The sequence below is a fragment of the Urocitellus parryii genome, chromosome 4, assembly GCF_045843805.1.
Source record: "Urocitellus parryii isolate mUroPar1 chromosome 4, mUroPar1.hap1, whole genome shotgun sequence".
NCBI lineage: Eukaryota > Metazoa > Chordata > Mammalia > Rodentia > Sciuridae > Urocitellus > Urocitellus parryii.
Genome location: NC_135534.1, coordinates 18,875,195 through 18,889,867, shown reverse-complemented (window position 1 = coordinate 18,889,867; position 14,673 = coordinate 18,875,195). Strand labels below are relative to the sequence as shown.

At 32.9% G+C, this 14,673-nt stretch overlaps 1 protein-coding gene across 1 annotated transcript; it reads right to left on the bottom strand.

Moving 5' to 3' along the window:
- Positions 1–6,483: 6,483 nt before the first annotated feature.
- Positions 6,484–7,470, bottom strand: LOC113175086 (olfactory receptor 4C11-like). Its single transcript, XM_026379250.2, has one exon. The coding sequence runs from the start codon at positions 7,468–7,470 to the stop codon at positions 6,484–6,486; it is 987 nt and encodes a 328-aa protein (XP_026235035.1).
- Between the last annotated feature and the right edge of the window lie 7,203 nt (positions 7,471–14,673).

Here is a 14,673-nt window from a genome sequence, read left to right as displayed (position 1 = left end):
AGAAAATGAGTTTATATCTTTGATATTTCTCCCTCAGATCCATGATCTCAGGTCAATCAGACAGTTACAGGATTTAGTTTAAACTCTCTGACTTGCATTCCTGAAAAGTTACAGGTTCTCAACAAATTTTCCCTGTCAAGATGTGCTGAAAAAAGGTGATAACTAAATCAATGTGTTATCTTGATAGGGTTCTGAAGAGAAAAAAGGCAAGAGTTAAAAAAATAAGGAGATCTGAATAAAGCATGAATCTCAGTTAATACTCATGTACTAACACTCATTCATTTTTTTTTTGAAAAGGCAGCCTATTGATATATTTGGCAAACATTTTTCCATTGAATTTATATATGGTGAGTTTTAAAAATACATTTTTATTAAAAGTAAATTTATATATAATGAAATGCAGACCTCATATGATTTGGTATTTTGATAAATTAATATTTTCAAGTAACTATTAACAGATTTAGGATGTAAATTTTTTTCCAGTAACTCAAAGTGTTCTTTGTTGCTTTTCCTTTTTCAGTTAAAAACTCCCCTTACCACTTACAATTCTGAGTTTTACCACCTTATATTCATTTTATCTCATGTAGAACTTCATGTAAACCACAGTGTTGAATCTTCTGTGCCTAGCCCTTAAGATTCATCAGGTTGCTGTGTGGAGAAGTAATCCATTACTTTCTTTGCTGAAAAATGAATGTGACATCTTCTGCCTTTGAAACGTACAATGTTTGCTGTTAATATTATTATTTAGGTATTTTAATCTAAGTTTACCATTATTGTAATTTTCTTCCTCCCTCCCTCCCTTCCTTTCTTTCTTTATTTCCCATCTGTACTTTTCTTTCTTTTGAACAATTGAGTGATTGTTTTTGTTTCAAGTTTAATTCTACCTTTCCTACTGGCTTGAAAGCTTTACCTGTTCTTATTGTTCTTTGGATAGAGATTACAATAAGATATTGTAATGAATAAACATCATATAATTAAATGTAGTAGTTACATAAAGTCACCACATTTTACCTTAAAGTGAATAAACTACTTTATGTGTGATGTAAGACTCATGATAGTGGGATTCCAGTTACCCTTTTCTTGTGCTATGTGCTACTGTCATACATTTTTTTGGCAACATGTCTTTTAGAAGTAATAATTCAATAATTATTATGTTGACTATACTCAATTTTTAAAAAATACAAAAAACTATTCTTTATACATAATTGTTTATTTAGTGACATATGTCATGTTTCTTCCTGGGATATTGGATTTCCACAAGGTATATATTTCTTTTAACACGATACCTTAGCCTTGTATTTTGAGTTCTGATTATCTGAAAATATTATAATGTTGCTTACATTTTAAAAGACTATATTCTCTTAATATATATATATTTTTGTGGATCTCTTTTTTTATAATTTTTTAATTTGTTTTAATTAGTTATACATGACAGTAGGATGCATTTATGCACTTTGATATATCATACATAGATGGGATATAATTTCTCATTTTTCTGAGTGTACACATTGCAGAATCATAGTGGTCATATAGTCACACATATACATACAGCAATAATGTCTGTTTCATTCTACTGTCTTTTCTATCCCCACATTCCCTCTCCTTCCCACCCATCACTTCCCTCCACCTAATCCAAGGTAATGCTAGTCTTCCGTAGTGCCCCCCACCTTATTGTGAATTAGTATCCACATATTAGAGAAAACATTTGGCCTTTGGTTTTGTGGGATTGGCTTATTTTGCTTAGCATGATATTTTCCAACTCTTATCATTTAAGGCAAATATCATAATTTTACTCTTTTGCAAATCAAAACTTCTCTAAGATTTCATCTCACTCCTGTCAGAATGGCAATTATCGAGAATACAGGCAACAATACACATTCGCAAGGATGTGGGGGAAAAAGTACACTTGCATTGATTTTTTTGTTGTTCTTTTTTCTCTTGTCTTTTAGGTGCTTTCTTTTTACATCATAGCCTCCCCAGTTTCTAATAGGTGTCCGCCATTATTGCTCATATTTTTCATTTTTATATAATGTAGAATGACTTTTAATATCTGGCTGACTGTATCTTTCTCTTTCTATATATTTCCATATATATTAATGGATTTATGAAGTATATACACATATTTCCATATATATTTCTCTCTCTGTGTCTATATGTTTTTTATTCAATATGAAATTTTACATATATCTCCTCAAAAATTTTGCCTCATATTCTCTCTCTCTCTCTCTCTCCATTTTTTCTGACACTCCATTTTTATAGAGGTTAGATATTTGATTCTTACATTTACTACTTTGGATCTTGGGTCAGTTTTAAAAACGTTTTGTCTTTGGTATTTAGTTTGTATATTTTCTACTGACTTTTCTTCAAATGTACAGATCCTTTCTTCTTCATTTTCTAATTCTTCTCAATAACATTCAAAAATCATACATTTCAGACTTTATCTTTTCTCATACACGTGTTTATTGCCATTAATTTCCTAGTCAGCAGTGTTTTAGCAATGCTCTGCAAATATTGATTTCTTATATTATTATTTTTATTAAGTTTATTAAAATATTTTTTCTTGAGATTTTCTTTTTTGTTAAAGGATTATTTATTTAGGAATCTGTTTACTTCCAGATGTTTAAAGATAAAGTAAATAAGTAGATCTATATAATGGAGTTTTACTCAGTCATAAAGAAGTGTGGAATTATAATTATGGCTTTTGCAGGTAAATGGGTAGAGAACATTATGCTAAGTGAAATAAGCTAGACTGAAAAAGTCAAGGATCCAATATTTCCCTCATATAAGCAAAATAAGATGAATAAAGACAAAACCCCATTGAAAAGGAAAAAGATCAAAGAGTTATGTAATCAATGGATTGAGGAGTTAGGAGGAAGGATTGAAAAAAAAAAAGCAACTGTAGAATGAAATTGACTAAATGATGCTATGAGCATATACGAATGCACCAGTGAATTCCACCCTTATGTATACCTATAAAACAAAAAATTAAAAAATACTAAGTGAATAGAAGGAATAACAGTTAGTATAGAGGTAGAGGAATGGGGGAGATGGAAGAGAGGAGGGAAGTGGGGGAGCATTGTATATATGATAAGGTTATAATGGTCCCCACTAATGTGTAAAACTATAATGCACTCATTAAACAATCAACAAAAACCTATAAAAATCCTAAAAAAAATTAAAAAAAAGAACATCGATATTAAGTTTCTCACCACAGATACAAAAGCATAGAATTTGGGTTCATGCAGTCTAACTTCAAAACTTGTAGTCTTACATTGAATTCTCCCTCCCTTCTTGAAGTTAAAATATGCAAATTATGACCATTGCACAGCTCATATAAAGTTTTTAGATTTTTTAGGACTTTTGCAGCAATGTTTCAATTTTGGGATAAAGTAGGGAGAGGAAGTTATTCCTGACATGCGAGATTAAAAGAACAGGTTCAAAACTATTTCTGCTAGGCACTGTGGTGCATACTTTAATTCCAGCAACTTGTGAGGCTGAGGCCAGAGGTCAGCAAGTTTGAGGTCAGTCTCAGCAACTTAGCAAGATGCTCAGCAACTTGATGAAACCTTGTCTCAAAATTAAAAAGGAAAAGTAGTAGGGATGTAGCTCACTGGTAAGTGCCCCTGTGTTCAGTCCAAAAAAATATAAATATAATAAACATAATTATAACAACCAATCATAAATATAATTGAGAAATTAATAAAATAAAACATTATTCTGACAATTCTCAGGAAATTTATTCATTTCTCTAAACTATATATTTTCATTTTTAATTCCTTAATAGATATAGATAACTTTGTATATTTTTGTGTGACATAATTATGTGGTAACAACAACAAAAAAAACATCTGATACATATTAGACCCTCTCCTTATTCTTCAAGTGAAAGGATAGTTTGAAATCGTAGTTTTAGGTGTATTAGTATTAGTGAACTGGTAACTGTGAACTTATTCATTGGATGTTTATGGTATCCTAGATTTATTATGTTAATTTTCCTTCATTTTATCAGAAGATTTTTTTAAATGACAAATAATAATGATACATATTTATGGTGCTTTTAATCACATAGAACTATTTAAATTTTCTTTCCTTATAGAGGTATTTCTTGTTGTATAATCTATTCATTTTCCTCTACGTTTTAAGAATATTTCATTTTTTTATCTACCTCTGATCTTGATTTATTTTTCTAAAATGCAAAGCTCTATGAATCCTCTGGTGTGTGTGTGTGTGTGTGTGTGTGTGGCTTGTGTTATATATGAGTAAATTAGATAAGTCTATCACAGAATCAATTCATTTCAGGGTCTATAAAGTATAAAGTGTATTACTCCCTTTATGCATGAATTAACTTTAAAACAACCAGTCGTGGCAGTAAGATATGGTGAATAGTGGTAAGAATTTTTAATTGAATTATAAGGCAGAGTACTATTTTTAGTTTTTGTTCTTGCTAGACACACGTGACAGTAGAGCACATTTTTATATATTATACACACATAGAATAACTTGTTCCAAATAGGGTCCCACTATTGTCGTTGAATATAATGTGGAGTCACACTGGTGGTGTATTCACATATAAGGATAAGAAAGTTGTTTGATTCATTCTTCTGTCTTTCCTAATCCCATCTCCCCACTCTTCTCCTTGTTCCTCTTTTTCTAGTCCAATGAACTTCTGTTCTTCCCCACCTTTGTTATGGGTTAGCATCCAAATATCAGAGAGAACATTCTGCCTTTGATGTTTTGGAACTGGTTTATACATTTAGCATGATAGTCTCCAGATCCATCCATTTACCAGCAAATGCCATAATTTCATTCTTCTTTATGGCTGAGTAATATCCCACTGTGTATATATAGCACATTTTTATTTTTCTGTTCATCTGTTGTAGGGTACTTAGGTTGCTTTCATAACTTGGCTTTTGTGAATTGTGCTGCTATAAACACTTATGTGGCTTTGTCACTGTAGTATGTGAATTTAAATCCTTTAGGTATAAACTAAGGAGGAGAATAACTGTGTCAAATTCAAATAAGAAAAGAACATTCAAAGAATAATAAGGAATTCATTTTAGCTGTAGGAGCAGCAAAGCAAATAAAGTTCAGGGTAAGTCAAAAAGTATGTTAAGGTCAGAGCATGAAAAATCTGTAATTGAAGATTCTGTAACAAGAATTATTGAAAGACTACAAATATTAAATGATTAATGTTTAATAAATAAATAAATTATAAGGCACAGTATTAAAAAATAATATGGAATTTGGTAAACATTACTAAAAATGTGGTAAAATTCTCTACACTGAAGTCAAAGAATTTTTAAATTTCAGGATATAATCTGAAGCCTAGGCCTCTAAGATACAACTATTCACCTGTCCTTTTCCCCATTCTTGGCATGAAAAACAATGGAAATTTTAATTTGTGAAGCTATACACACAACACAAAGGCATAGAAAAATAACAAATAAAGAAAGGGGACATAGCAGTATAAATGGAGAGAGAAAGGGGCTTTGCACAATAGTAGTGAGTTCTCCCTGAGCCTACTCTCTAGACACAAGTGCTGTATTTCTGAATGTTCATGGTAATTTCATCAACATCATTCACTTCAAAGAAAATAGATCCTATCACTTTGGGGTTCATGTCAGTTTCTACCTTTCTGCTCTTCAGTCTGAGAAAACATGTTGTATCTCTCTATCTCTAGTTTTATTTAGCTTTCACAATGCCCACTATTGTACTTTTATTTAACTTACATTTAGAGGGTCTTTTGCTACAAATCTTAAACATTAATTTTGTAAGAAAACCTGAATATCTCAAGGCTTTTCAGCATTAGCTTTAAAAAAACTCAATGTTTTGGTTAGAAATATATAGGTTAGAATAACTTTATATGAAAAGAGCCTCTTATTTGAAACTATGGAACTTTCCAAAGACAATCCAGTCATAAATGACAAGGGCACTTTAGATACCAGAAAAAGATTCCTTTGTCTGTGAATGTTCAAGAAGACACTTGCTACTTATTGCAAACCCCTTACAGAGGGAGGAGATAATCACAATAAAATGGCTGCACTCTATTTATATCTACTTATAAATTTCAGCTGCTCTGATGGTATAAATGTTTTCTGATCAGATCAGAGTGAAGATTGACGGACTTGTAGGTCATGTTCACAAGTACCAGAATGGAATCTCAGGGAAAGAAAGAGTCAGACTAAAGATGTCAGGGACATTAACAGTCAGAGGTCAAAACATAGAAAACTCTAAGAAAGCCAGCACATGAGTTTAGAATGTATAGAAGTGGCCAGGCCCTAGAACCATAGTGGCTGGAAAGGATGATAACCTGTTGAGACAGAATATTTTCTATAACTACCTGACTTAAATTTCACAACAGCTCTGTAAAAAAGATACTATGGAATTCATACTGCTTATCATCTAAACAATATTCAGAACCCACAAACTTATATGTAAGTACATATTACTCTCACAATTATCACAAATTATCACATTTAATATTTATAGAGATGTAGTCATATCATAAGTGTATAAACATGAGATTGGACTCTCAACTCGTCTCCTGTTTTCTGATGTAGTTTTAACCTGCCACAGATTTCTCATGGCATTTTTCACCTCTGCATTCCTCAGTGTGTAGATGAGTGGGTTGAGGAAGGGTGTGCCAATGGTATAAAATACTGTCACCATCTTGTCCATGGGGAACGTGGTTGGGGGGCGTGTATATATGAATATACAGGGACCAAAGAACAAGACAACAACAATGATGTGAGACGTGCAAGTGGACAGAGCCTTTTTCCTCCCTTCTGCACTGTGATTTCTCAGAGAATGCAGGATGACAATGTATGAAATGGTTAAAATTGTTAAACTGACTAAGCAAATTGCCCCACTGTTAGTAACCAACAGCAGATTCAGCAAGTAAGTGTCCGTGCAGGCAATTTTAAACAAGGGCTGCAGATCACAGCAATAATGGTCAATCAAGTTGGGTCCACAGAAGGGCAATCTCAAGGCCAGGATAATCTGAGCAATGGAATGCATAAAGGACCCTATCCAGGCAAGGACAATCAAGATGAGACAGACCTGACTCCTCATGATCCTTGGGTAATGCAAAGGCTTACAGATGGCCACATAGCGATCAGCAGCCATGAGAATGAGGACAAAGATCTCCATGCAGCCAAATAAGTGTAGTGCAAAGATTTGTGTCATGCACTCATTGTAGGATATGACTTTCTTTGCAGAGAGAGCATCCTCAATGAGTTTAGGGGCTGTGCATGTTGAATAGCAGGAATCAGCAAAGGACAGATAAAATAAGAAATAATACATGGGGCTTTCAAGTGTCCTGCTGGATTTGATGGTCACAATAACAAGTGTATTCCCCACTACAGTTCCCACATAGAAAATTAAGAATATTAAAAACACCATTTTCTGCCTCAAAGGATCCTGGGTCAATCCTAGCAATATGAACTCAGTTACATTACTATTTTGCCACATGGTTTCATTTGGTGTGGGGATATCTCAGGTTTGAAACAATCTGCAAAGAAGAAAAGAAAAAATATAAAATAAATACTAAATTTGAAGTAGAATACATATTCTTTGTCACTAAACTACAACTTTACAAGAGGTGCTTTCAGTGAGAACCCCCAATAGATTCCAATCACTTTTCATTATGGGTATTTTTTTTCTGGATAACATGAATTTTCTAGAAATTATTTTACTGCATTTACCAGATTGGATATGACAATTATTAAATAAGACATAGAAAATATAATAAAAATGCAAATGCTTCATCAAGCAAATTACACATTACTTTAGGGTACTTGGTGTGAGTAGATAGCTTTCCAAACTGATGAATGTGTTCCATCAGTCCTCAGGAAGGAGCTATCAACAGTAGGTTGATGCACTGAAAATCTAAAGAATGCTTAAGCTTGATTTATTTCAATAGACATTCACATAATTTGAAGCTGGTGCTTCTATTAAAATGTAGTTATAGAATAAGCATGTTGAACATTTCAGTAATGACTGTTTAAACATTTGAGATAATCTTTTTCACACAAACACACACATTCAATGAGTGACAGAGAGGGAAAGAGAGAGAAACGGAGATAATGAATTTACCTCAGTATACTTTTTATCCTTCTTGAACCTGCTAATGCAGTTTAGTATATTTATTTTTAAAATATTCTGAACATTAATAAATAACTTTCTAAACATTGAGATTGTCTTCATGAAGAGAAGAGGAGAGAATAGGAGAAAAGAGAAGAGAAAATAATAGAAACATTAAGCAAAATTTTGTGAATGAACAAGACAGTGGATCCATTCCAACAAGAGTTAGTTTAATCTGTTGTTTAACTAAGTCAATCTCTATTTACTTTACCTCTTGAAACATCTTATGTCCAAATTCAGCATCTACATTTTTTTATAACATTGTGTTACATATAGTTAAATTCTTTTTTTTAATTCTTTATGTTTCTGAATATTTAAATATGGTTTTTTTGACCCTAGGAGACACATTAAAGTAAAGGAAAAGAGGAAAACATACATCAATAAGAGTATTTTTCCAAATTTCAGGTTCATGACTAAGGATTTTTAGAAATGTTAGCAGTAAATTCTCAAAGTTATAGCTGAAACTTTCAATAGAATTACAACTGATATTATTAGGTATTCCATTTCCTGACTTCAAGGGAGAAAAGATAGAAATAAAATGGTCATTCATTTGTTTTGACTATGCCAAATATAGGACAAATTTTTCTATGAACCTTGTCACATATGTTCTCTAAATAATGGCATAGTCAACAGCAAAAGTTAATTATGAAATGAATAAAATATGTGTAAAAATCTCTTGACTTAAGAAAGCATATTTGCTTCAAATTAAATGGATTTCACAGGTAAACTTAAAAAAAAAAGAACACATACAGAATTGACAAAGTGTCAATTTTAAAAGACACCCTTTTTCTTATTAGAAAGAATCATAAGGAAGCTTAATTTTTATTGAAAAGTATATTCAAATTAAAATTCCAAAGAAATATCTTTTCAGTTCTCTAACTAAAACTGTGATTTTTTAAGTAAATATCTTTTAATAAATAGTTAATAAGAAAGATGTGGAAAACAGTTATCTCCAAATATTCTTGGTAGGGATTTAAATGGGCACAATCTCTTAAGGGGTAATTTTCTACATTCATAAATAATAGTATTTATAATAAATACTAAAATATATTTCTTATAGAACTTTATAGCCACTAATGGTCACAAAGAACTTCCTAACAGCCCTTTCCCTGGAGGTGAAAGATACATAACAATTTAGTGCCCATATCAGCCTCTTTGAGATTGAATGAACCAGGAATGGTATTTTTATGCAAACATTAAAAAATTATACACACATGTACACACATACACACATGGGCCTTTAAAATATATTCTAAATTAAAATTTACAAAATATAGAGCAGTTCTGGGGAAGGAGGTTGACTTTTTCAACATCAGAAGGATTTTCTTATAAGGCACATTCACTAAAATGTAATTTCTATAGTTGTACCACAGGCAAAGGCAGCATATGATAAGACTCCAAGTTTTTTAAAATATTAAAACCCATATACTGTGTTTCAAATATGCATTACCAATGATATATTGTAATACAATCATTAAATAAATTTTGATATTATCATTAAAAATAAAAAGAAAAGAAATAGATATGTATGCTTTAGATGGTGACATTTTTGTTCACATCAGGCGATTACAAAGTGTTCATAGGAGATTGTATTTTTGGCATCAGAGATTGGAGGAAGACCTAGTTTTAAAAAGTATTCACTGTGGTAAAATTTGAAAATGTGTCATATTCTTTTTTTAAATTAAGCCTTAATAGTTATACATAGTAGTTGAGTTCATCACAACATATTCATACATACATGAAAATCAATTTCACTTCACGATCCCCCTTTTCCCTCTTTTCCTTCAAGAATTCTGTTCCCTGCATTCTCTTTTCTCTATTCTGATTTCTTTTTGCTCATCTATTAATTTACACTTGATTGGTTCTTTGTGTTATCCTATTCTTCCCTCCCTCTTTCCTTTATTTTATTCTGGTTTCTGCATATGAGAGAAGACATTTGACCTTTGAGTTTCTGAATTTGGCTAATTTCACTCAGCATGAGAGTCTCCACATTCATCTGAAAATGTGTTATATTCTTGATGCATTAAAAATAAAGCTCTGAAACCCCTTACCTTAGTAGAAGTTCTATTCACACTGTCATATAATTTTTTCTTAACAATTATGTTCTGGTGTAGGCAGGAAGTATTGTGATATTCCCAAGGTAGGACTGTGATCCAGAGTCTTGATTGAGATGGTGAGTCAATTGCATGGGTATCTTAGAAATCCAGTGCTCTTTGATCACACTAAACACCACAAAATTGCTATTACCTACAGGTTTGCTTGCCTTCATGAGATTTTCCACATGCACTCAAACAGAAGTGAATATCAAATAAAAAAAAACTAACACTTGTAAATTTCATAGATAGATAAGAAAGATGTAAATTAGAATGAGCAACATAAGGAAGAGGGCTACATCTGTTCCTCATATCTATATTTCTTATAGATATAATGCAGTGGCATTCCATACTCTTCTATGCTCAATGGCCAAGAGGAGAAGGGATGCTTGCCTTCTACTGTATCCATTGCAACATCATCACCACTGGGAACCCTGAAATATTTTCCTGGAACACAGCAATAGTTACTGTTTTCATTTGCTTCTCATCTCCCTGTCTACCAATATTCCTTACCCACAGAGTAGTGCCCATGTCCATCAGAAACTGCTGTGCATGCTTTCTATTTCCATTTTCTTTCCTTGGATTGTAGTGCTCTCAGAGAAGTCTCGAGAATTTCTATCTTCCACAAATGCCTACCGTGCCTTAGATACTGGCTGTGGCATTGATTTTACTAATTTTCTGCAACTATTAAATATGACTAAATTACTTCCAAGTGCAATTCTTCCTTGCTTTGCTAACTCTTTTATAAGTTAAGTATGTTCAGTTTCTTTTTTTTTTTCCTTCCCAAGGCAATTTGGGAGTCATGTATTTAAATGAGCATAAAAAATGATTCTCTAATTCTGTCTGAAGCAGATTCACTTTAAATTTGCAAGTTGAAGCTTTTATTCTTATCTACATTTTAGAAGACAAGCTAAATTATTCCCAGATTCACCCATTTCCTTAAATCCATGATCACACAGAATTCTGGCTGTGAAGGCTTCTCTTTTGCCATCCTGGGGGGAGTATTTATACACAAATGATGCTAAACACAGGAATCTGGGGAAGAGTTGTTCTCTAAAGGGTTCCTCCTCTCCCAATTAAGAAACACAAATAAGTTGTGATAATGAATTAACCATCCATTTGTCTTATTGTGGGAAAAACAGGTGGCCTATTGTATTTAAGTGTGCTAAAATGATCTATAAGTGCCATTGTCTAAAATAATAAGAAACAATAATTGTCTAGAGTATTGGTATTATTTTTAGTAACATTCTCCAACAGAAATATTAGGAGTTCTTGAGGTAATGGCTGATTTTTGGTCTGGAGCACAAATTATATGATCAATTGAGCATCATGTAATGGCAGAAAGTAGGGAATTCTAAAATGCACATACGTTAATAAGCATATGTGACAGAGAAATTGGAGTCGACCCATAGAACCCATCAAAGCTATAAATAATTTGGACATCAAAATAAATAATAAAATATTGAAATATATCTTAAAGTATAAAATGAATACCAATGAGTTCCTAAATATGTAATATAATGAGTAACTAAATAAAGAAGCATAAAATATCTCACATGAAAAAAATTCCAAATGATTTTTCAAATTTGACTACTTTAAGGTACTTCATATAAATGGAATAATTCAGTATTAAACTTTTTGTGCATGGCTAATATTTCTTAACACAGTGTCCTCAAGCTTCATCCATCACAAGTATTGGAACATTCTTTTAATACTGGATAATATTCCTAGGTATGTATGTATCACATTTTTAAAATCTGTTCTTTAGTTGTAGATCACTTGAATCGCTTATGTGGTTTGGATATTACACATAAGGTTGCCATATACATGAGTGCACATCTATTAAAGTCCATGAGTTCAATTGATTTGTGTTTGTGCACAAAAATAGAATTGGATCATTTAGTAGTTAATTTTTAAGGAGCAAATCTCATAGAAGTCAAACATTGTATAGTCCCATAAATAGGACACAAGTGTTCTTATTTTTATATCTTTTCCAATTTTTTCTTTCTCTTTCTTTTCTTTTTGTTAATAATAGCCATCTGAAAGGTTCAAGGTTCTTTTTCTCTGTGCTTTCAATTTACGTTTCCCCATGAGTACTAATGTTGACAGCCATTTCTTGTGCTTATTAGCCATTTATTTATCTTCTTTGGAGAAATGCTCATTTAGTACATGGGTTATTTTTAAAAATTGAAGAAATGTATACAACTACATTTGATGATGGAGTAGTGAGTGCCATGCAGGCTCAACTTTGTTTTTGTGAGCAAGATAATATCATGTTGGACAGGTCAGTGTGCATGGTCATTTGGTCGCTAATGTGTTTGGGATTTTTAATGTCCCTCAGAAACCTATGTGTTAGGGGCTTGGTCCTCAGGGTGGTGCTGGGAGCCTTGAGAAGCCAGTCCTTTAGGGGTTTCTCTTTCATTGGTGATGTGCCTCTGAAGAGAACTGTGGGACCTCATGCTCTTTCTTGTATTCTTGCCTCCTGGATATGATCAACATAGAGGGGCCCCATTGTTCTTTTGGTCTTAGATGATCCTGGAGGGAAATGGCCAAAATATTGACAGTTTTATTAAGATCTTTAATCCAACCCACATCTCATGGGGGCAGTGGGAATGGGATTCCCCTTGGTGGAATGGGCTGGCTGAGAAATGAAAGCTAAGAGAAATACAGTAGCAAAAAAATCACAGAACAGAGAAAGTAGTTTCAAAAGTGGGAGCATGATGGGCAAGCTGAACAGATGGACGGAGCTTCTGGCAAAATGGTGCCCACATCTGCTTTATTTATATTGGGAGACATCAAGGGCCTTCCATAGAATGTTCTTCTCCAAAAAAGGTTAAAGTTGGGCTGTTCCGTTCCTAATGGGCTACACCCATCTCTGGACCTACTATGAGGACCTTCCTAGGAGAGCAGAGGGAAGGGCCATGTGCTTTGGGAATCTATTTCTATGGGAGAGCTACAGAAAGTTCCCAATGCCAGGCCTCTCTCTCCCTGGCTTCCAGGCCAAGAGAAGATCCTCCTGTATTTCACGGATGGCTTCTTATACTTTCATTTTTCTTGTTTTCGTCCTCCAAGTCTTAGTTGTTGAACACTCAGAAAACCAGTTTCACCAGTTTTGAAACAGGTGTGGTGCATTTTAACTTTTATAATATTACAGTTCCCCTTTCCATTTGTTTGGGGTCAATATTCGTATTGGGAGTCAGTGTTATATCTTCCCTTTACATTATAACTTATTGTCTCAAATAACCTCAAAATTAACCTTTTGAAGTCCACTGGTAGTGGGAGGGAAAACATTTTTATAGGAAACAGAGGCATTTTTCACTTGCAAAACTTATGTTTCTCTCTCCTCCATCTTCTGAATTTCCTCAAACATTTGGTGGTGGAAGTCAGAACCTGAATCTTACCTATAATTCTTCTCTTTCTAATCTTCCTCATAATCAGTTCTGTTGTCTAAAACTTTTAAAAAAATTGGGGAACAATTCCTCTCTCTCCATGTCAGTTTGTGTTCTATAGATACAGAACTTGAACTGAAGATGTTTTAACAAATGACAAATGTAAGTCAAGAAAGCCAATATGATAGGGGAAAGAAAGCATGTGGTCTCAAGTGAAGTCTGGTTTTAACTTTGGCCTCAGCAGCTCTAGAGTACTCACTGTTAACTGCACAACATGGTCTGCATGGAGACCAGGAGACACAAACTTTTTGTACTCTTATAATAGTCTTTTGCTTTCCCCTCTATTCACAAAACAAGAATCTAACTACATTACTTGCTAGATTAAAAATGCTATCAAAATTTGATCCACGGACCTTACCTTTAAGGTTTAACAGTATTATGAAACCTTTCTTGATCTTGCCTTTTTCTGTCTTTTGAGTCTTGGAAGTTAAAATTTACCTTTATTCTAGGTTAGTATGCAGTTTTTCTGCATAGGTTTTTTTTTTTTTTTATAATCTCTGTATCTAGTACCTGTCCTAGGAATGATTTAGTCTTGTATCTTGCCTATTTACCGATCCTACTCTCTCCCTTGGATATGATCTTTATGATTTTTAATGTTTTCCCATTTAGGAATCTTTCTTGACCCATGCCTCACTTCCCTCTTGTATGGTTTCGTAGCACCCTGTCTATCTTACCATTGTTAATGCTCTGCAGTAGTTTTATACTCCTTTCTGGGAGTCTCTCAGTAGATTTAAAATGTATAAAGAAAGAAGCTATTTGTACCTTATGCCACATCAGAAACCCACCAAAATATATTCCCTGAGCACAAAATTTTGTTTATTAATGAGTGAAGGAAGAATTGCCTGAAAAGTATTTAATCCTGCAATTGCTCTGTGTGTAGGAAGATCTACATATTATGAGAAATGACTTTTAATGAAATGTAATACAGAAATAATTACATTATAAGTTATTACATAGTGAATTATTACATAATTACATAATGAAATGTA

Bases quoted from the DNA above. Each gene is read 5' to 3' on its own strand.
- LOC113175086 (XM_026379250.2), bottom strand. From the start codon at position 7,470: ATGTGGCAAAATAGTAATGTAACTGAGTTCATATTGCTAGGATTGACC.